The sequence below is a fragment of the Macaca thibetana genome, chromosome 9 (assembly GCF_024542745.1).
Source record: "Macaca thibetana thibetana isolate TM-01 chromosome 9, ASM2454274v1, whole genome shotgun sequence".
Lineage (NCBI taxonomy): Eukaryota > Metazoa > Chordata > Mammalia > Primates > Cercopithecidae > Macaca > Macaca thibetana.
The window spans coordinates 112,530,532-112,552,971 of NC_065586.1; the positions used below are offsets into that span (position 1 = coordinate 112,530,532).

At 39.0% G+C, this 22,440-nt stretch overlaps 1 protein-coding gene across 1 annotated transcript in view; it reads left to right on the forward strand.

Moving 5' to 3' along the window:
* PNLIPRP3 (pancreatic lipase related protein 3) overlaps nucleotides 1–22,440 on the forward strand; it is a 49,979-nt gene that overhangs the window by 12,201 nt on the left and 15,338 nt on the right. Inside the window, exons 3-7 of the mRNA XM_050802973.1 lie at nucleotides 2,779–2,898; nucleotides 3,976–4,107; nucleotides 15,847–15,955; nucleotides 21,152–21,271; nucleotides 21,355–21,477. Coding sequence (XP_050658930.1) covers nucleotides 2,779–2,898; nucleotides 3,976–4,107; nucleotides 15,847–15,955; nucleotides 21,152–21,271; nucleotides 21,355–21,477 — 604 coding nt within the window. The remainder of the gene's footprint in view (nucleotides 1–2,778; nucleotides 2,899–3,975; nucleotides 4,108–15,846; nucleotides 15,956–21,151; nucleotides 21,272–21,354; nucleotides 21,478–22,440) is intronic.

A 22,440-nucleotide genomic window follows, 5' to 3' on the forward strand; every position in this document is an offset into this window, starting at 1 on the left:
CCAATGAAAAGAAAATTGGAAAACTAAATACTTCCCTAAATAATGTTCTTTACACCTTACCTACTTCCCTCCATTTGGAAAGAATCCTGTGTAATTAAACCAGATATGTATCTGAATTTTGTAATGGATGGAAGCCTATTGTTTGCTGTTAAAGTGTTTTTCTAACAACTGTGATATAGGATGAGTCAAGGTGTGTAATTAAAATAAGGATTTCCACAGGCCTGACTCATATGTTATATGAATTGGACTCATTTATAAACAAATCAGAAATTAACTCTACACAGTTAACATACTCCCTTCTCCAAGTGAGGAATTGTCAAAGGTAAACGTGGTGTGGTACAATAAACTTGGTGTCCTGGAAGTCACAGGTCTTTACAGTTACCTTTTCACCTTTCTGTAAGAATAAAACCAACCTACTTCACCCATGAATCCATGACACCTTAACCTATAGTGACTTATGCAGTCACTGGTGGTGATGGACATGTTGCACACTTCCAGTAGTTTCTGTGTCTGCAGCTTTAGTCAGGGTTAGAACATACCTAACTGGTAACTATTTTTTACTTGCTAGAGATGATACCACTGGAAATGTAGTCTTCAGAATAGATTGATCTCATACCTATTATGCTTCATGTCTACTCAGTCAAAGAATGCTAAAAGGCCCAGATAAACCTTGATACTTTAATTCACTCTTCCTCTCGATAACCTATTGTGTACGATATTGGCATCATTTCCTGGTTTCTATCCTTGTGGCAGCAGAATCTAAGCTGTCTTCTTTTGATCCCATGATGCTGTATGGAGTTTCCCACGCTTATGTTGAAAAGCTACTTTAGAGGGTTGTGCCAGAGTGAATGTGAAATGAACCAAAGTGTTTTCTCCACCTATGCTACTTGATGAAACTCCTCAGCGATCTCAGACAAGATCACCCATATCAGCATACCTGCATGGAAACCAGATGGCAGATGGCAGACAGACACGTGCAATGCATGATGTGAATGAGCTCCTCTTTACACTAGCATGACAACAGATACTCAGACCTCACAATACCTGTTAGAATGCCACTTGGAGATTTGCTTGAGGTCTCACCTATTCAAACTATTCTCATGTTGAGAAAAGAATAAACAATTTTTTTCGGATTAAATTCCCTCCAAAAGGTTTTTCTGATGTAGAAACGGGACTACAGTAGGTGTTTGAGGCGCTCCAGCTGGGCCTAAGAGAGTTGAAATGAGTGAGCATCTGGATTCTCTTAGATACATAGATGGAATCATGTTTTTGTACTTGGATTGGATTATTTAGCAGAAAAATGCTTCCTAGAAGGCAACTGATTTTATTGCCCACTTCAGCAAATCCCACATCTGGTTTGGGCCCTATCAGTAGAGAAAACCATAATCAGAACATGACTTGAGAGCCCAGTGGTGAAGCACCTAACTTCAAAGGCCATGTGGATTTGAACCCTGGCTCCAGCATTCATTAGCTGCAGTACTTTTTGGCAAGTACTTGGCCCCTCAGTGCCCCCTTTTCTAATTTTTAAAATTAGTAGCTACCTCACAGTGTTGGGAGAGTTAAATGAGCTACTCCATAAAGTGCTTAGAACAATGCCTGGCAAATAGACAGATAGGAGTGTTAGCTATTATAATTACTGAGCAAGCCAGCTTATGACTCTCATAACCATTAGCTTACAGTCTTGGAGACACTTTACCTAGCCAGCAAATTGTATGATTAATTGCATTACTATTAAACACAGGTAGCCAGAAATAGGCTCTTTGTTTGAATTTCATAAATATCTAAATGTATTGCTTCCAGGTTATAGGATTCACCACAGTCAGAGTTGCTATTTGCTGATTTAAGTATTCATTTTTTCCAATAGAATCGCTTATACTTGTGCCTTTTATTGTTTTAAATAACAAAATCACTTAAATGTATAGTCTCCTAAAGTCTTTGAGAGTTTTGTTGTTAAGGCAATCCAACAAAATACAAGCAATACAAAAGAATATTTGACATAGTCATATAAAATTGTCTTCAATATGCTGGTATATTTCATGCGATGAGATTCTAACCTCAATTCCTTACTCATAAAGTGGGGTGGACAGCCTCCATTTTTGCCATGTTTTTGGCATGCTTCTAGGCATGTTTTAATTCTCATGAATTACACTGATCACTGAGAAATGTTATACAAAAGTAAGATTTATTGAAATTCTGATTTAAACTTCCCTACATTGTCTTGCAAACATTACTTTAAAAATCAAAGATTTTTTCTCTCCTTGTGTTGAATTTGTATACTGCATTGTATGATGCATTAATTTTTTGAGCTAGATGTGGTGGCTCATGCCTATAATCCCAGCGACTCAGGAGGCTGAGGTAGGAAGATCACTTGAGGCCACGAGTTCAAGATCAGCCTAGGCAACATAGTGAGACCCAGTCTCTAAAAAAAAATGTTTATAATTAGCCATGTGTGGTGGCATGTGTCTGTAGTCCAACTACTGAGGAGGCTGAGGAGGTCAGATGGCTTGAGCCCAGGAGTTTGCAACTGCAGTGAGTTATGATGGAGTCATTGCACTTCAGCCTGGGCAACACAGTGAGACCTTGTCTCTAAATAATAATAAAAATAATTTATGGTACTTTTATAGTATGTAGCAGTAACTATTTAGTAAAAATATATTAAAGAAAGTTGTTAAAAATCAAATGTAGTGAAACACTTTTGAGCAGCTTTGGAATAGATCTACTAACTATTAAATAATTTTTAATTACTATTTTTCCTTAATCTCTTTCTGCTTGAAACAGGAGATCAGTGCGCTTAATTCTTCAACTATCCAAGCCTCATATTTTGGAACAGACAAGATCACCCGTATCAACATAGCTGGATGGAAAACAGATGGCAAATGGCAGAGAGACATGTGCAATGTATGACATGAATAAACTCCTTTTTACACTAGCATGTGAGCTTTATGTTTAACATGAATGTACTTTGCAAGGTATTGATGTATATTCATGGAGATCTTCCATTCAGTTATCCACAATTATCCGTGTTACAGGGCCTCAAATGAGTTATCCATTTCCCATTTATTTTTATTATAAACTGCACAGATTACAAGGGGAGCAAATTTGTATAATCACTCTTGAATAAATTCTTCTCTTGACAGAAGATTAAATGGTATGATCAATTTCTCAATTAATTTAAGAAAAACAATTTCCAAGTTAACTCGACAAAATTAATCTTTCTCTGCTATACTTAAGATTAATAGACTGCTAACATCATAAGCAATTAAATATTTATAAGGCCATATAGTGAAGATAACATTAGTACCTATCTCACTGAGTGAGAATTAAATTTATGTGTATGTATTTTATATATACTGAATATATGTGTTTATATATATAAATTTAATTCTCAATGACATAGGTACTAATGTATAAGTGCTAATTACTAATATGTGTGTATGTGTACATATATATATATATATATGGGTTAGGACAGAGCCTAGCCTGTAGTAGGTTCTCTATTAATACCTATGTATTAGTCCATTTTCATACTGCTATAAAGAACTGCACTAGACTGGGTGATTTATAAAGGAAAGAGGTTTAATTGACTCACAGTTCAGCATGGCTGGGGGGCCCTCAGGGAACTTACAATCATGGCGGAAGGCACTGCTTCACAAGGCAGCAGGAAGGAGAAATGCCAAGTGAAGGCGGAAGAGTCCCTTATAAAACCATCGGATCTCATATGAGAACTCACTAGCCGGAACACAGCATAGGGGAAATCGCCCCCATCATTCAATTACCTCCACCTGGTCTCTCCTTTGACACGTGGAGATTATGGCGATTATGGGGATTACAATTCAAGATGAGATTTGGGTGGGGACGCAAAGCCTAACCACATCAACCTACTAGTATAATTTCTTATTATGGAATCAAGTGTTAAGACACGTCGGTTTCCTTGAACACTTATTTCTTTAATATTTATGTGAATCTTTGTGCCAGGTGTTGCTACAGCTGGAAGATATAAACTGCATTAATTTAGATTGGATCAACGGTTCACGGGAATACATCCATGCTGTAAACAATCTCCGTGTTGTTGGTGCTGAGGTGGCTTATTTTATTGATGTTCTCGTGGTAAGAAGACTTGATTTTTAAAAAATTATATTGAGTTGGTTTTGGATATTAACACTCAGAAGTTGGGACAATTGAATGTCTTTTTTCATTAGCTTAGACAAGTACTGACCACGTGAAATAATAAGCATTTGTACATGGTAGACAGAAAAGGAAAAGTTTCTTCCTAGTAGAGTCTGTGGTTATTTGAATCATCACTAGGTGGCAGTGTGTCTACACAGGCTCATCACTAAAAACTACCCCCGCAAGGTCAGTGCCCTGGTCAGCATGTTAGACCATCTCAATCAGTTTCATCACATTGTAAATCTATCCTTAAAATTATAAATTGTTACCATCTTACAAATATTTTTTGTTTAGAATATGACACGTATTTTCACACAAAAAGAGGGCTCTGTGCCTGTGAATTAGTTAGGTCTGTAAGCCAGTTTAGACACAACTATTTAACCCACATATTCTCTAAAAGAATAAAATAGATCTTGCTATTTATTAGGCCTATACTCTGCGACATTTACGAATCTCCAAATGCTTTCCAAAAAGTAATTTCCCACCCTAAAATGCAGGGTAGTAAAATCTGAAGATGCATAATCCGTTCAGATTTTTAAGGAGGGTTCATTCATTCATTCAACAAATATATATTTCACTCTGCACTTACTGTGGGCTGGGCATGGAAGATATGACTTGTAAGTAAGACAGCGTTTCTGCTCTGACAAAATGTACACTCTAGTAGGCAATGGAGGCACACACAGAAACCAATGAACAAGAAAATGTCAGTTGGTGACAAGTAGTGGGTGAAGAAAATGCAAGGCAGTAGAATGGAAAGTGGCAGGAGCAGAAACAAATTGGATGAGCAACCAGGTTGGGTGATATTTGAACATCACGACTGTCAGTAAACATCCTGAAGAAGAAATTAGGGATCCAAAGACTCATTTATGCCCCGGCACTTCTCTATCTTCTCTTCCCACTCTGTCAGGGAAGACTAGGGTACAAGATCTTTAGAGACAGTCTTTGTGTACAAAGGATGAAATCAGATTCATCTTCATCTTCTCTTTAGAAAAAAAAAAAAAAAAAAGCTTTTGTGAATTTCTTCATTGATCTTAGGGCCTGAGCTGTGGGTTTTCCTATGTCCAGTAAATAAATAATATTGGTTCATAGGAAGCTGACAGGAGATGTTTGCAGAACTGAGGGGGAAAATGTTTGTGGAATTAAATGTTGATTGAATTGAATAGGCCACCTTGGAGTGGGAAAAGGGTTTAGGGTGAGTGGGCTCTGGGGCCTCTGGGGATAATTCAGGATTCAAGTTTAAAGAAGGAGCAGCTAAAAGAACAGCTGACACTCTTCTTCACCTCTCTTTCTGTCATCTCATCACAAGTTACTAGGCCACCACAATTCACCACCTGGATTGGTTCTGGGGCAAGCAGGTGCCTGGGAATGGGGTAGGAAGATGGGGAAGAAGGAGAACAATGAAGGGGATAAGGGCTGAGAATGATCTCAAATACCAACCTACATAAGGAGATAGGAAAGAAAATAGACATTTAAAATAGTGGCGACAGTCGGCCAGGCGTGGTGGCTCACACCTGTAATCCCAGCACTTTGGGAGGCCAAGGTGGGTGGATCACAAGGTCAGGAGATGGAGACCATCCTGGCTAACATGGTGAAAACCTATCTCTACTGAAAATACAAAAAATTAGCCGGGAGTGGTGGCAGGCGCCTGTAGTCCCAGCTACTTGGGCGGCTGAGGCAGAAGAATGGTGTGAACCGGGGAGGCGGAACTTGCAGTAAGCTGAGACAGCGCCACTGCACTCCCGCCTGGGCGAGAGTGTGAGACTCTGTCTCAAAAACAAACAAACAAACAAACAAATAGTGGCAACAGTAGAGAAAGGGATGTCCTAATGACCATGTAGCATTCATTGGCAGTTATTCACATATGTAAATGAGAAAGAAAATATTCTTTATTCTGTGACTTATAAAACTGTCATAACTGGTGGAAAAAATGGAACATTTGATCAAATGAAAAATGTATGCAAGTAAAATCAATTGTTTGATTTTTGTGATAATTATGAGAGCCTGAAACTTAGGTGAAACTAAAATATGCTTTCTCAGGAGTGAAATTATTAAGATAATAGAATAGGAAGATCTAGATCCTTCTTTCTCCAACAAGCACACTGATTCAACAACAACACGCAGACAAATTTTCTTCGTGAGAAATTCAGAAACTAGTTGAAAGGCTCTTACATCCTGGGTAAATATAAAACCAGCTACAATGAAGGCAGGAGGAAAATTTGAGATACCTTCTTGTCTTAACTTCTACCCCTGACCCAGCACCATATGATCTGAAGGAAACTCCTAGCTTCCCGCTTCACCTTGTGGATGGAAAAAGTGGGACTTCATACCCAATGTTTCAGTTTTTCTGGGGGCTGCTCAGGGTAATCACTTCAATATCACATGTCTTGGAGCATTGATAGAACCCAGAATACTTTAGTACCTAGGGGCCAATGAGAACAAAGATAGGAAGAAAGATGGCATTAAAGCAGTCACTATAGCCCCTTCCCCTAGCTCAGTGCAGACAAAGTGATTGGGTAGAATACCCTCGATCCCATGTTTTCCTTGGGAGGAAAAGAGTTAGACTGCAAATCAAAAGTTCCAACTTTTCCACGGGCTGCCTGAGAGACTGATTTCTGTCTTGACTCTCTTGGAAGTGCTGATGGCACTCAGCTTACTCCAGATGCTGAAGGCTGCTAAGAATAAAGATAGTGGTTTGAACCAGCACAAAGGTTTGACAGGTGCCCAGAACTATTGGCTAGGCTGATTGGTGAGAGTCTTCTCCCACAAAGAACAATCCATGAACACCCTGGCAGAGGTGGTTGCTTTTTCTAATGTGCAAATACCAACATAAAGAGTCAAGGAAAATGAAGAAACAATATATACCAAAGAAACAGATTCATCTGCAGAAACAAACCCTAACGATACAGAGATATATGTTTAACTGACAGAGAATTCAAACTAACCATCATAAAAATGTTAAATGAGGTCAAGAGAATATTGCATGAACAAAGTGACAATTTCAACAAGAAGATTAAACAAATATAAAAAGTACCAAACAAATCTTGGAGCAAAAGAATATAATAATTGAAGGCCGGGTGTGGTGACCCGTGCCTGTAATCACAGCACTTTAGGAGGCCAAGGCAGGCAGATCACTTGACGTCAGGAAGCCGAGAGAAACCTGGCCAACATGGTGAAACCGCATCTCTACTAAAAATACAAAAAATTACCCGGTCATGGTGGCGCACCTGTAATCCCAGCTACATGGGAGGCTAAGACACAAGAATCGCTTGGACCTGGGAGGTGGAGGTTGCAATGAGCTGAGATGGTGCCACTGCACTCCAGCCTAGGTAACAGACTGCATTCCAGCCTAGGCAGCAGAGTAAGCAGCACTATACACACACAAAAAAACCCATCAATTTGAAGTAGATTAAAGACAATCACAACACCTAAAACTATAAAACTCCTAGAAGAAAACATAGAAGAAAAGCTTTATGATATTGGACTTGACAATGATTTCCTGGATATTTCACCAAAATCACAGGCAGCAAAAGCAAAAATAGACAAACATGTATTAAACTTGCATTAAACATGTATTAAACTCTCTAATCATCTCTAATCAAAAGATATAGAGTGATTGAATAAATAGTTTTGAAAAGATTTAACTACATGCTGTCTACAAGAGATTCATTTTATATTTTAGAGACACACATAGGTTTAAAGTGAAGAGATGGAAAAGAATAATCAACACAAATGGTAACCATAAGAAAACAAATGACTGTACTTGTATCTGACAAAAAATAGACTTTAAGTCGGAAAGTATCACAAGTGACAAAGGTCATTATATAATGATAAAAGAATTGAATCACCAGGAAGATATAATAATTATAAATATATATGCACCCAACACCAGAGTACCTAAATATACAAGCAAACATTAACAGAATGGAAGGGAGAAATACATAGCAGTCAAATAATGGTAGTTTTCATTATCTGCTTTTCAATAATGGATATATCACCCAGATGGAAAACAAATAAGAAGAAAACTTATTTGAACAGCAACTTGAACAACACTATAGACCAAATGGACCTAAAACATGGGCATAGAATATTTCCCCCAACAACAGCAGAATACACTTTCTTCTCAAGTACACACAGAACCTTCTCCAAGATAGATCACAAATTAGGTTAGAACAAAATCTTAGCCAACTCAAGAAGACTGCAATAGTACCAAGTATCTTTCTTGACCACAGTAGAATGAAAATAGAATTCGATAGCAAAAGGAAAACTGGAAAATACACAAATATGTGCAAATTAAACAGAAAACTTTTAAACAACCAATGGGTCAAATAATGAATCAAAAGAGAAATTATAAAATACCATGAGACAGATGAAAACAAAAACACAACATACCAAAACTTTTGGGATTCAGCAAAAGCAGACTAAGAAGGAAGTTTATAGTGACAAACACCTAAATTTAAAGAGACAAAAGGTCTCCATTCAACAACCTAACTTTACACATAAAAGAACTAGATCAAGCTTACCCAACCCACAACCCAGAACTGCTTTGAATGTGGCCCAACACAAATTTGTAAACTTTCTGAAAACATTATGAGATTTATGCATTGACCTTTTTTTAAAACTCATCAGATATCATTAGTGTTAATTTATTTTATGTGTGGCCCACGACAATTCTTCTTCCACTGTGGCATAGGGAAACCAAAAAATTGGATACCCCTGAACTAGATAAAGGAGAATAAACTTATTCTAAAGTCAGCAGAAGAATGGAAATAATAAAAATTACAGCAGAAATGAACAAAATAGTGAATACAAAAACAATGTTAAGAAATGAACAAAACTGCAAGTTCGTTTGTTGAAAAGATGAACAACACTTACAAACCTTTAGCTAGACTAAAAAAAAACTTGAGAAGACCAACATTTGAAAAACTAAGAAATAAAAAGGAGACATGATTATTGAGGCCACAGAAATAAAAGGAACATGAGACTAGTATAAATAATTACACAACAAGATTTAAGATAACCTAGAAGTAATAGATAAATTCCTAGAAACATACAGCCTACCAAGGTTGAATCATGAAGAAATAGAAAATATGAACAGACTTGTATTAAAGAAGACACAAATCAATGGAAAGACATCCTGTGTTCGTGAATCAAGAGTCAATATTATCAAAATGTTCATACTATCCAAAGCTATCTACAGATTCAATGTAATACCTATCAAAATTCCAATGGCATTTTTTAACGGAAATAGTAAAAACAATTGCGAAATGTATACGGAATCACAAAGGACCCTGAATAGTCAAAACAATCTTGAGAAAGAAGAACTAAGCTGGAATCATCACAGTTCCTGTTTTCAAAATTTATTACGAAATTACAGTAATTAAAGTAGTGTGGCACTGGCATAAAGACAGAATAGAAATCTCAGAAGGAAACTCATGCATGTATGGTCAACTGATCTTCCACTGGAGTGCCAAGAATATACAATGAAGAAAGGATAGGCTCTTCCTACAACTGGCATTGGGAAAGCTGGATATCCACATAAAAAGGAATTAAATTGGACCTTTATCTTACACTATACACACACACAAAAAAATCAATTTGAAATAGATTAAAGACAATCATAACACCTAAAACTATAAAACTCCTAGAAGAAAACATAGAAGAAAAGCTTTATGACATTGGACCTGACAATGATTTCCTGGATATTTCACCAAAATCACAGGCAGCAAAAGCAAAAATAGACAAGGAAGAAGATGTGGTTTGGATGCATGTCCCCTCCAAATCTTATGTTGAAATGTGGTCATAAATTTGGAGGTGGGCATAGTGGGAGGTATTGAATCATAGCGGTGGATCTCCCATGAATGGCTTAGTGCCATCCTCTTGATGATGAGTGAGTTCTTGCTCAGTTAGTTCACATACTATCTGTTTATTTAAAAGAGCGTGGAACCTCCCCGCTTACTCTCTTGCTCCTGCTCTTGCCATGTGATAGCCCAGCCCCACCTTTGCCTTCCACCATAATCATAAGCTTCCAGACATAAGCAGATGTTGGCACTATGCCTTATGCATAGCCTACAAAACGATGAGCCAATTAAACCTCTTTTCTTTATGAATTACCCAACCTTAGATATTTCTTCATAGCAACACAAGAATGAACTAACACACACACAAAAAAATGTATAGTAAAAAGGAGCAGGGCATTGCTGTAAAGATACTTCAGAATGTGGAAGTGACTTTGGAGCTGGGAAATTAGCAGATGTTGGGAGAGTTTGTGGGGCTCAGAATAATACAGGAAGATGAGGGAAAATTTTAAACTTCTTAGAGACTTGTTAAATGGTTGTGACCAAAATGTTGATAGAGATATGGATAGTGAAATCCAGGCTGATGAGGTCTCAGAAATGACAAAGTTATTGGGAACTGGAGTAAGGGTCACCCATGTTACACCCTTCCGAAGTGCTTAGCTGCATTGTGTCCACACCGTGGGAATCTGCAGTATGTTGAACTTAAGAGTAATGAGTTCAGGTATCTAGCAGAAGAAGTTTCTAAGCAGCAAAGCATTCAATATATGATCTGACTGCTTCTAACAATCTACAATCAGATATGGGAGCAAATAAATGACTTAAAGTTGGAACTTATATTTCAAAGGGAAGCAGAACATTGAAGTTTGGAAAATTTGCAGCCTGGCCTAGCCATGTGGCAGACAAAGAAAAAGCTTTTTCAGGAGAAGAATGTAAGTGGGCTGTGGAGCAACCACTTGCTAGAGAGATTAGCATGACTAAAAAGGAGTCGGGTGCTACTATCCAAGACAATGGGGAAAAGGCCTGAAAGGCATTTCAGAGATCTTTGAGGCAGCCCCTCCCATCGCAGGCCCAGATGCCTAAAAGGAAAGAACGATTTCAGAACCCAGGCCTAGGGTGCCACTGCCCTGCTCAGCCTTCAGAACACTGCTCCCTGCATCCCAGCTACTCAGGCTCCACCCTCAGCTCCAAGGGTCCCAGGTACAGCTTAGAACACAGCTCTGGAGGGTGCAAGCCATGAGCCTTGTTAGTTTTCAAATGGTGTTAAATCTGCAGATGCTCAGAATGCAAGTGTGAAGGAAGCTTGGCAGCTTCCAACTAGATTTCAGAGGATGTATAGATAAGTCTGTGTGCCCAGGCAGAAGCCTGCTGCAGGGGCCGAGCTCCCACAGAGAAACTCTACTAAGGAAATGCCAAGAAGAAATGTGAGATTGAACCCCTACACAGAGTCTCCACTGAGGAACTGCCTAGTGGATCTGTGGGAAGGGGCTCCTGCCCTCCAGACCCCAGAATGTTAGATCCGCTGGAAGATCCATGATTATAAAAACTGGCAGGCACTCATCTCCAACCCCAGAGAGCAGTATGTGGGTCACACCCAGAGAAGCTACAGGAGCAGGGCTGCCCAAGGTCTTGGGAGCCCACTCCTCACACCAGGATGTGGGACATGGAGTCAAGGATTATGTTGGAGCTTTAAGATTTAATGCCTGACCTGCTGGGTTTCAGATTTGCATGGGGCCTATTACCTCTTTCTTTTGGTCAATTTTTCTTTTTTGGAATTGAACTGTTTACCCAATTCCTGTACCACCATTATATCTTGGCCTTGAGTCTCAGATGAGACTTTTGACTTTGAACTTTGAGTTGATGCTAGAATGATTAACATTTTGGGGGAATAGTAAGAAGGGATGATTGTATTTTGCAATGTGAAAAGGACATGAGGTGTAGGGGGGTGGGGTGGAATGATATGGTTTGGATGTGTGTCACCTCCAAATCTCATATTGAAATGTCATCCCCAGTTTGGAGATGGGGTTTAGTGGAAGGTATTAATTAATTCAGGGGGATGAATCCCTCATGAATGGTTTAGTGCCACCACCTTGCTGATAAGTGAGTTCTCACTCAGTTCACACAAGATCTGATTGTAAAGAGCATGGTCCCTCCCCACTTGCCTCTTACTGCTGCTCTCACTCTACAATACACTAACTCCTCCTTTGCCTTCCCTGATGATTCTAAGCTCCCTGAGGCCTCACCAGAAGCAGATGCCAGCACTGTGCTATGTATATAGCCTATGGAACCATAAGTCAATTAAACCTCTTTCTATAAATTACTCAGCCTTAGGTATTTCCTTATAGTAATGCAAGAATGAACACAGGGGACTACATCCAACTAAAAAGCTTCTTCCCAGGAAAGGAAACAATTAACACAGTGAAAAGGCAACCTATGGAATGGAAGAAAATATTTGCAAACTATATATGTTATCATATATCTGATAAGGGCTTAAATCCAAAATATATAAGGAACTCCAACAACTTAATAACAAAAAGACAAATAACCTGGTTTTAAAATGGGCAAAGGACTTAAATAGTCTTTTTTTTTTTTTTTTTTTTTTTTTTGAGACGGAGTCTTGCACAGTCACCCAGGCTGGAGTGCAGTGGCATGATCTTGGCTCACTACAAGCTCTGCCTCCTGGGTTCATGCCGTTCTCCTGCCTCAGCCTTCCGAGTAGCTGGGACTACAGGCGACTGCCACCACACCCAGCTAATTTTTTTTTTTTTTTTGGATTTTTAGTAGAGATGAGGTTTCACCGTGTTAGCTAGGATGGTCTCAATCTCCTGACCTTGTGATCTGCCCACCTCTGCCTCCCAAAGTGCTGGGATTACAGGCATGAGCCACCGTGCCCGACCTAAATAGTCATTTTTTAAAAGAAGACACACAAATAACCAACCGGTTTATGAAAAACTATTGAACATTACTAATCATCAGGGAAAAGCAAATCAAATTCATGGTGAGATACCATCTTACGTCTTTTAGAATGGCTATTATAAAAAAAAAGCTTATAAGTGTTGAGAATTAGGAGAAATTGAAACCCTTGTACACTGTTGGTGGGAATGTAAAATGGTACAGCCATTATGTAAAACACTATGAAGATTCCTCAAAAAATTAAAAATAAAACTACCATATGATCCAGCAATCACACTTCTAGGTACTTATCCAAAAGACTGAGATTAAGATCTAGAATAGGTATCTCCACTTCCATGTCCATTGAAGCATTATTTACAATAATCAAGACATGGAAACAACATACATGTCCATGAACAAAAGAATGGATGAAGAAAATGTATATATACACAATGGAATATTATTCAACTTTAGGAAAGAAGAAAATCCTGTTATATGCAACAAAACAGATGAACCTGTAGGACTTTATGCTAAGTGAAATGAGCCCGTCACAGCAGGACAAATATTGTATGATTCCACTTACATAAGGTATCTAAAATAGCCGAACTCATAGCAGCAAAGAATGGAATGCTTCTTTCCAGGAGGTGGGCAAAAGAAAAGAGAAATAGAGTTGCTATTCAATGGGTATAAAGTTTCAATCATGCAAGATGAGTAAATTCTAGAGATCTTCTGAACAACATCATGCCTGTAATTAGCAAAACTGGGTCATACAATTAAGATTTTGTTAAGATGGTAGATTCTACATTAAATTTAGTCTGATATTTAAAAACATTTTTAAATGCTTGCTCCTTTGTTCCCTATCACACTTTTGTTTAAACTCTAGATGTATAATCTATTTTGTGAATATTCTTTTTTATTTAAGATTTTGTTTTTAATTGACAAATAATAATTGTACATACTTATGGGGTACATTGTGATGGTTTGATATATGTATACGTGTATACATGGTGGAATGATTACATAAATCTAAACATATCTGTCACTTCACATCTTCACAGAGCATTTTTTTTTTTTTTTTGAGATGGAGTCTCACTGTTTCACCCAGGCTGGAGTGCAGGGGCGCTATCTCATCTCACTGCAACCTCCGCCTCCTGGGTTCAAGCGATTCTCCTGCCTCAGCCTCCCGAGTAGCTGGGATTACAGGCACATACCACCACGCCTGGCTAATGTTTCTATTTTTTTTAGTAGAGACGGGGTTTCACTATGTTGGTCAGGCTGTTTTTGAACTCCTGACCTCATGATCCGCCTGTCTTGACCTCCCAAAGTGCTGGGATTACAGACATGAGCCACTGCACCCGGCCGACATAACATTTTTTAATAATGAGAATGTTTTAAATCTACTCTTAGCAATTTTGAAATATATAATGCATTATTATTAATGCTAAGCAATACATCTCAGAAACTTACTCCTCCTGTGTAACTGAAGCTTTATACCCACTAATCAATATCTCCCTATTCCCAACACCCCAATCTCAGCCCCTGATAACTACTATTATCCTCTACTTACGTAGTTTGACTTTTTAAAATTCCACATATTAAGTGAGGTTATGCAGTGTTTGTCTTTCTTTTTTTTGAGACAGAGTCTAGCTCTGTCGCCCAGGCTGGAGTGCAGTGGCACGACCTCTGCTCACTGCAAGCTCCGCCTCCAGGGTTCATGACATTCTCCTGCCCCAGCCTCCCAAGTAGCTGGGACTACAGGCACTTGCCACCACATCCGGCTAATTTTTTGTATTTTTCTTTTAGTAGAGACGGGGTTTCACCGTGTTGGCCAGGATGGTCTCAATCTCCTGACCTCATGATCCACCCTCCTCTGCCTCCCAAAGTGCTGGGATTTTCAGGCGTGAGCCACCATGTCCAGTCCAGTGTTTGTCCTTCTATGCCTGGCTTCTTTCACTTAGCATGTCTTCCCGGTTCATCCATGTTGTCACAAATGACATAATTACCTTTTTCATCATGTAGGTATAACATATTTTCTTTATCCATTAATTCATTGATGGACACAGGTTGATTCCATATTTTGGCTATTATGTATAATGCTGCAATGAAATGGAAGTGCAAATATCTCTTCTTCAGCATAATGATTTTGATATCTTTGCATGTATTCCCAGAAGTTAGATTGATAGATCATATAGTAATTCTATTTTTAGTTTTTCGAAGAACCTCCATATTATTTTCCATAATGGCTCTACCTATTTATATTCCCTCTACCAGTGTACAAGTTTTCCCTTTTCTCCATATCTTTGACAGCTCTTGTTATCTTTTATTTATAATAGCCATTCTAACAGATGTGAGGTGATATCTCATTGTGATGCTGTTTTGCATTTCCCTAATGATTAGGGATGTTCAACATTTTTTCATAAATCTGTTGGCCATTTGTATGTCTTCTTTTGAGAACTATTCGAATCTTTTGCCCATTTTCAATTGGATCATTTGCTTTCTTGATATTGCGTTATTTGAGTTTGTGAATATTCTTAAAAGCTCCTGTTTTAAAACCAAAGTTATCCCATACATTTTCTAGTGTTGCCTTAACCTGAAGGATACAGACACAGGCAAGGTGGATAACAGTGTAGGAATGAGCTGCCTTTGATGCATGTTGTAAGCATGCTGAAAGGATTGGGCCTCAGGAAGGATCAGCATGGAGCTAGAAGCCACAGATATAGTTGCTGGGGCTGTTCTCCTGTTTCCAAGGACCACAGGCCAGCCCCTTAGCACAGGCAGAAGAGCTCCTACAGAAGGCATTCTTCCAAGCCCATCTGTTCTCCTGTAGTTGGATAAGGATGTAGGCAGAGGTGTCACTTTGTGACTTTACCAGTCCCCATCTTACGTGCAAAAGGGAGAACCATGTTCATCCTTTTTTTTTTTCTATTTTTAAAGCATATTTAAGCTATTCCACCGCTGTTTTAAAAATACTTATTCTGTTAAACAATACTTTCAGAAAAAATTTGGATATTCCCCTTCTAAAGTGCACTTGATTGGCCACAGCTTGGGAGCACACCTGGCTGGGGAAGCTGGGTCAAGGATACCAGGCCTTGGAAGAATAACTGGTAAGCATGCCCTGCAGTTGGGCCTTGAGTATGTTTAAATATTATTTACACACAGTATCAAGTATCTGAACACCAAGTAATACTGCAGAAGAAAATGTAAGATACTACAAAATGTGATTCCGATGAAATAAAACAGGAAAGTGTTTTCAAAGCAAAAATGTGCAGATTCACTTCAAGGGTGTTCATCGCAGCATTGTCTTTGGTGACAAAGTAAGAGAAACTACGTGATCCCTCGCCCGCAGCTGAATGGTTGAATGAATTATAACACATTCCATCCGTTGGGATTTCATACTGGTAATGCAAAGTGTGAGGTTTACGTAGAGGTAAAGAGTAGAAGGGTGGTTATGAGAGGCGGGGAAGGGAAGAAGAGAGGGGAGGCTAAAGAGAAGTTGGTTAATGGTTACAAAAAATCCATAGCTAGAAGGAGTACATTCTAGTATATGATACAGAAATTATAGTTAACAATAATTTATTACATGTTTCAAAATAGCTAGAAGAGAAGGACTGTAATGTTCCCAACACAGAGAAAAGATGAATGATGGTGGCGATGGATATCCCAATTACCCTGATTTGCTCATTACACATTATATACACGTCTCAAAATACCACGTGTACTCGCAAAGTATGGACAACTATTATATATCAATTTTTAAAAGTTATTTTTAAGAAAGAATGAGTTTGAGTCCCACTGATTGTCCTGGACGTTCCTGACACACCTGAACTGCAGCTTACTCAGTTGTTACCGTTTCTAATATTACCCCTGGATATACTGTTAAGTCTAAAAATAAGTTGCAGAGTAAAGTATATAGCATGCATTGGGTTTGGGGGTATAATAATTAATCATGTCTCCTCCCCGCATTCTGTTTTCCAAACCAACTGTGTGAGGTGGATGAAGGTCAAAGCATCAGCTCCTTTACCGACAGGCGGGGCTGGCCTCTCCCTCTGCATCCCCCACCAACAGCCAGTAAGCAAGCCTCACGTCTCCTTCGTCTGCCTTTTCCCTGTCCATCCCCTGGTCATTGTCCTTGCTCAGTCCCTCATCTCTTGCCTGCATTTTGGCCTTGGTCCCTGCTGGTGTCCCAGCCTAGTCTTCTACAAGTACCACCAGGCTTATCTTTCCAGATGCAGGCCATGCCACTCCACTGCTCCGAACCTCTCAGGATGTCTCCTTGCCTAAAGCCTCTTAGCTTGTCACATAAACTTGTCATGTTTCATCACAGTTTTTCATGCTCTGTGCCTTTGCACAGGCTGTTGTCCCTCTTCCTGAGCGTTCACTGTCCACTTGTCAAGATTCATCTCAAATGTTTCCTCCTAAGGCAGGAATTAATTCTCTGTGCTTCTCATACCCTTGGACGGGTGCCTCTTTTGTATTTGAAAACACAAATATTATATTACCTGGTCTTATAACTATGGATGAGCCTGTTATTTTTAACGGAAAGCCTCCCTTACTGCATTGACTCCAGGCTTGGCCACAGTAGCATATTTTCTTTTTGTTAAACTACTGTGCTCTGTGTGCATGTGTGTGTACATGTGCTCTCTCTCTCACACACACACACGCACACACATACATGCACACTTTAAATTCAAATCTCAATTTAGAACAGAGTTTTAAAAAAATATCTAGGAAGTCCAAATTGAGATTCAAGTATTTTGTCACTGCAATCTGTTGCTATAACAGGCTTATTCCTGCTATACGTCATCTCTCTTCTCCTAGCTCTCTGCTCCTAACTCCTCCTCACTCACCTCCACCACCACCACCATTCTTATTTAGAATAATAAAAATTGAACTTTTTTGCTGAAGTCATTATGTGACCCTTTGTGGTCAATTTTCAAGCCCAGAAAAAAAGAAAAAATGAGTTCCTCTTTTGAAGATGGAAACTCATGGGGCCTCACAGCCTCATGCGGGCTGTGAGATGACCTGGCCCGAGTGAAGTAGAACACGTACCTGCATTTACAATTCATACTGGGTTATGATCAATTCAAAGAGACTTTGTTTTTAGTAAGTTTTTTCAAAAATCAGATACTGTTTAACTCTAGTTTTTCCCATCAGATGAATTATCCTGCTGGGTAAATAGAAAAGAGATTTTGAAAGGCTTTCTGAATGTGCAAGGAATTAATATCATGTGCATGTTGTAATCTGTATTCCTCTGAGAAACTAGTTTTGGGGTAATCATGTTCCTTGAGTAATAGAAGAACTGAGACCTCAAAAACAGATTTTAGCTATATAATAAACCAGTTAAAAACAAAATTAATATGATAAACACATTAAGGACATACGTAAGTTTCTATGTCTTTGGTATTTATGTATAAGTGATAAGTAGTTTTCATTATAACTATTGTTAGGGGGTTACTCAGCTGATTCTGCTTTTATTTATTTTTATTTATAAACAGTATCAACGCTTTTCTTATTTGAGGAAAAATTACCCTTATTATGCTGACACACACACGTACCCAAATACACATACATACTACACACTCAGATCTTAAACGATTAGTTCTCACTCATATAGTAAGAGGTCATGTCTCTCTCCCTAAGGTTAATTAATAGGTCGAACCTAATAGTTCTCTTCCCTTCTGTAGATTTTTCTCCTGAGATATCCTAGAACAACAAATCCAATGTTCCCTCTTCCCTACGTCTTGAAAAGACTGTCTTTTTTTTTTTTTTTTTTTTTTTTTAAATCTGATTGCCTTGTCCTCCAACCTACCTTAGGATGTTTCTCTCTAGGAATCCTGACTTTATTAGAAAGTTGTGTGAAGTCACACTGGTAAAATAAAAATTCTTCCAAGAGTTGAAGATTAATTGTGAGATAAATACTTTTTCCTCTTTCTTTGTTAAGCGCGAATGGTTCATTCATATGCATGTTGCTTTACTTCATGGATCTCTTTGTCTAATTATCTTTCCACCTGTGCTCTGAGTTCCACCGCCTTTGTGGACTTAAGTCATTTGTTTACTTTTTCTCACATCTTGTCAACAGAAGCGCTGTACTGAAACTCACCTCTTCCTTCCTGGCCTCCCATTTCCCTCTAAATGATGCCCTAGCCTGTTGCATTCCTCTAGACCCAAGCTCCACAAAAGTTGAAAGTGGAGTGATTGCATTTCCTTAGTTCATTCTCTCCTTGACCCACTGCTACCTAGCTTCTTTCCCCAAAACCACTGTTACCAGATCACTAGTGGCTTTTTGTGGAACTCTACCAGACCTTTTGACTCTGTGTTTTACTTGACCCCTCTGCAGAATGTGTCCCAGTGGGCCCCTCCCACCTTGCTGAAGTGCTCCCTCATCTTAGCTTCTGTGATTCCACTCTTCTTGGTTGTCTTTGTTTTTTGACTCCCTCTCTCCAGGCTACTTCATGAGTTTCTTTTCGTTTGCCTTTGCCTATATGTTGATGCTCTTCAAGGTTCCAGTCTAGACCCCCTCTTCTCTCCTCCTCTTTTTCTATAATTGCTCTTTTAGTGATTATATTAGTCAGAAAGATAAAAATTAAACACACACACACACACAAATCCTATGACAAGCTAAGTGTGCTGAGCACATACCCCAGAGCTGTGACACAGACATTCCTTCTTTGCTCATGCCACATTCCCAGAGGGGTCAACGCCAGTGCTGCTCTACATCCTCCCCACTCCGGGATCCAGCCACTATATCACAGCAAAGGGATTTTGCTAAAATGTAACTCTGATCATAGATCTCCCCTGCTTGCAAGCTTGCAACAGCTTCCCGTTGATGACCACGTCATGTCCAAGCTCCTTGACATGGCTCAGCTGACATCTGGCTCCTGCTAGCAATACTGCCTTCATCTTCCAACAAATCCTAGAAATGTACACACCAGCCTTAGCAAACTAGTTACAGTTTCCCAAATGTGCTGCTCTTTCATCTGGAGGCCATGTACTTCTCTGTCCTCCCCTGAGTTGCTGGCCACCTTACCTTTGCCCTGGCCAATTCTTCTGGTCCCTCAGATCTCTACTAGCGTTTCTTTTTCTTTTGTCTTTTTCTTTTTTATTTTTTTTTTTTGAGACGGAGTCTTGCTCTGTCACCCAGGCTAGAGTGCAGTGGCACAATCTCGGCTCACTGCAACCTCCACCTCCCGGATTCAAGCGATTCTCCTGCCTCAGCCTCCCAAGTAGCTAGGGTTATAGGTGTGTTCCACCACTGTGCCTAGCTAATTTTTGTACTTTTAGTAGAGATGGAGTTTCACCATCTTGGCCAGGCTGGTGTCGAACTCCTGACCTCGTGATCCACCCGCCTTGGCCTCCAAAGGTGCTGGGATTACAGGTATGAGCCACCATACCAGGCCGTGTTTCTTATCTCTTGCAGAAGCACGTCCTAGTTTCCCAAGACTGGGTTATATGCGGCTTCTCTGTGCTTGGATAACACTTATGATCACCACTGCCTCTGCACAGAGGACACTGATTGGGGTGCCTTTCCCACCAAATGGAAAATCCCTTGAGGACAAAGCAAGGTCTTATTCCTCATATCTGAATGCTGAACTTAGTTCCTGGCACATACCAGTTTCTTGACAAATAATTGTCAAATACAGAAATGATTATATATGTGAAAGATCATAATGTTTTAAAGACATCCAGCTATCTTGTCCTTATTTTATGAAACATTTGAACATGACACAATGGGATGAGAGTCTGGACACCTGGCCTCTTAGTCCAGTTTGCCTCTAACATATGATAATCTTGTCCAGTCACTTCACTTCCCTGGGCTTACGGTTTTTCATTTGTATTACTATTAATGAAAAGTAGAACAAAGTGAGCCATAGTTCAGGACAAAGATTCTGCTGTTTTAATTGTGTTGCTTTGTAGATTCATCTTTACATATTGAAGAGTGTTTTTTTTAATTTAATTTAATTTTTTGCCTACAGATGTTGCTTTTCAGGAACGTTTGTAATTCATAACCTTATTGTATATATGGTACTCCATATACAGACTCTAGAATAGCCACTGTGATTTTTTTTTTTTAGTTTATTAGCTGTTTTGGCATTGTCTCAACATAGCATTACTTATCTGTAGAAACTTGACATTGCAATATATAGAGACCCTACATTTATAGATTTAGATTATGTATCTGTACGTTTTGCTGAGTGATCTTTGATTGATAGAAATAATGTAGGAAAGGGCACATGTTTCCAAAGTGACAACAATATTAATGTGCACTTCCACACAACATGTCTTGGTTGTGCTTTCTCTAGGGTTGGACCCAGCTGGGCCATTTTTCCACAACACTCCAAAGGAAGTCAGGCTAGACCCCTCAGATGCCAACTTTGTTGATGTTATTCATACAAATGCAGCTCGCATCCTCTTTGAGCTTGGTAGGTTTTTAACAGAATCAGAAACTTCATTGAAGTGTAGAGGAGATTTGTAGAGGCATTTACCCCGTTTTTATTTATTTCAGGTGTTGGAACCATTGATGCTTGTGGTCATCTTGACTTTTACCCAAATGGAGGGAAGCACATGCCAGGATGTGAAGACTTAATTACACCTTTACTGAAATTTAATTTCAATACTTACAAAAAAGGTAAATAGTTTCTAAACTATGAATGCTGCTGATATATATTCACTGAGCTCTCTCCTTAGACAGGATCCACATACTTTTATGTATAATATACATATAAAATGTATTTTCTCCCAAAACACAGTTGCATATAAGAAGCTCTCCCACCAGTTGTAAGAACCGCAAGATCGGGTACTGTGTCTTAGTTAACTTTGTATCCCTGGTGCCTTATCAATGTCTAGCATATTACAGTCACTCAATATAAACAAGGAAGGTGTGTTATTCACTCAGCAAATTGAGTGTTTACTATGTGCTAGGCATTATTCTAGGAACAGCAAATATGGAAATGAATACAAAAGACAAAGGTCTCTCCCTGATGGAGTTAATTTTCTAACTTGTTAGGAAACCAATAGATAGTATAAGAGCTACGGAGACAAAATAAAGCATGGAAAAGGAATATGATGTGTTGATGACAGAGAAGGTAAAGTAGAGGAAGAAAATTGTTGATAGGATGGTAAGGGAGTCCTTACTGAAGAGATGACCTAAAGGAGTAAGCCTTATAGACACCGGGGGAAGAGGCATTCCAGGCCAACAGGGGGAAGCAAGTGTAAGGGCTGAAAACAGGAATCAGCCTGGCAAGTTCATGACAGTGAGGAGCCTGTTGTGGCTGAAACTAGGTAAAAGGAGAGAGGCAGGGCATAAGGTTAGAGAGGGAACCAGGCAGAGGGCAATAACACAGGAGTTTGTGGATGGTAGAAAAGACTTCAGCTTTCACTCAAATGAGATAGGAGCCATGAGTGGGTTTTGAGCAGAGAAGAGACGTGGTTTTAGTTACTTATAAAATAATCACTCTGGATGCTGTAATCACAAATTAAACAAGTAGTATTTAACTTTTTATAGTAGTTTCCAATAATAATAATTGTAATATCTATATGGCATTAAGTTATAAGGCACCAAAAGGTTATTATTTGGGAAATTTATTCTTCC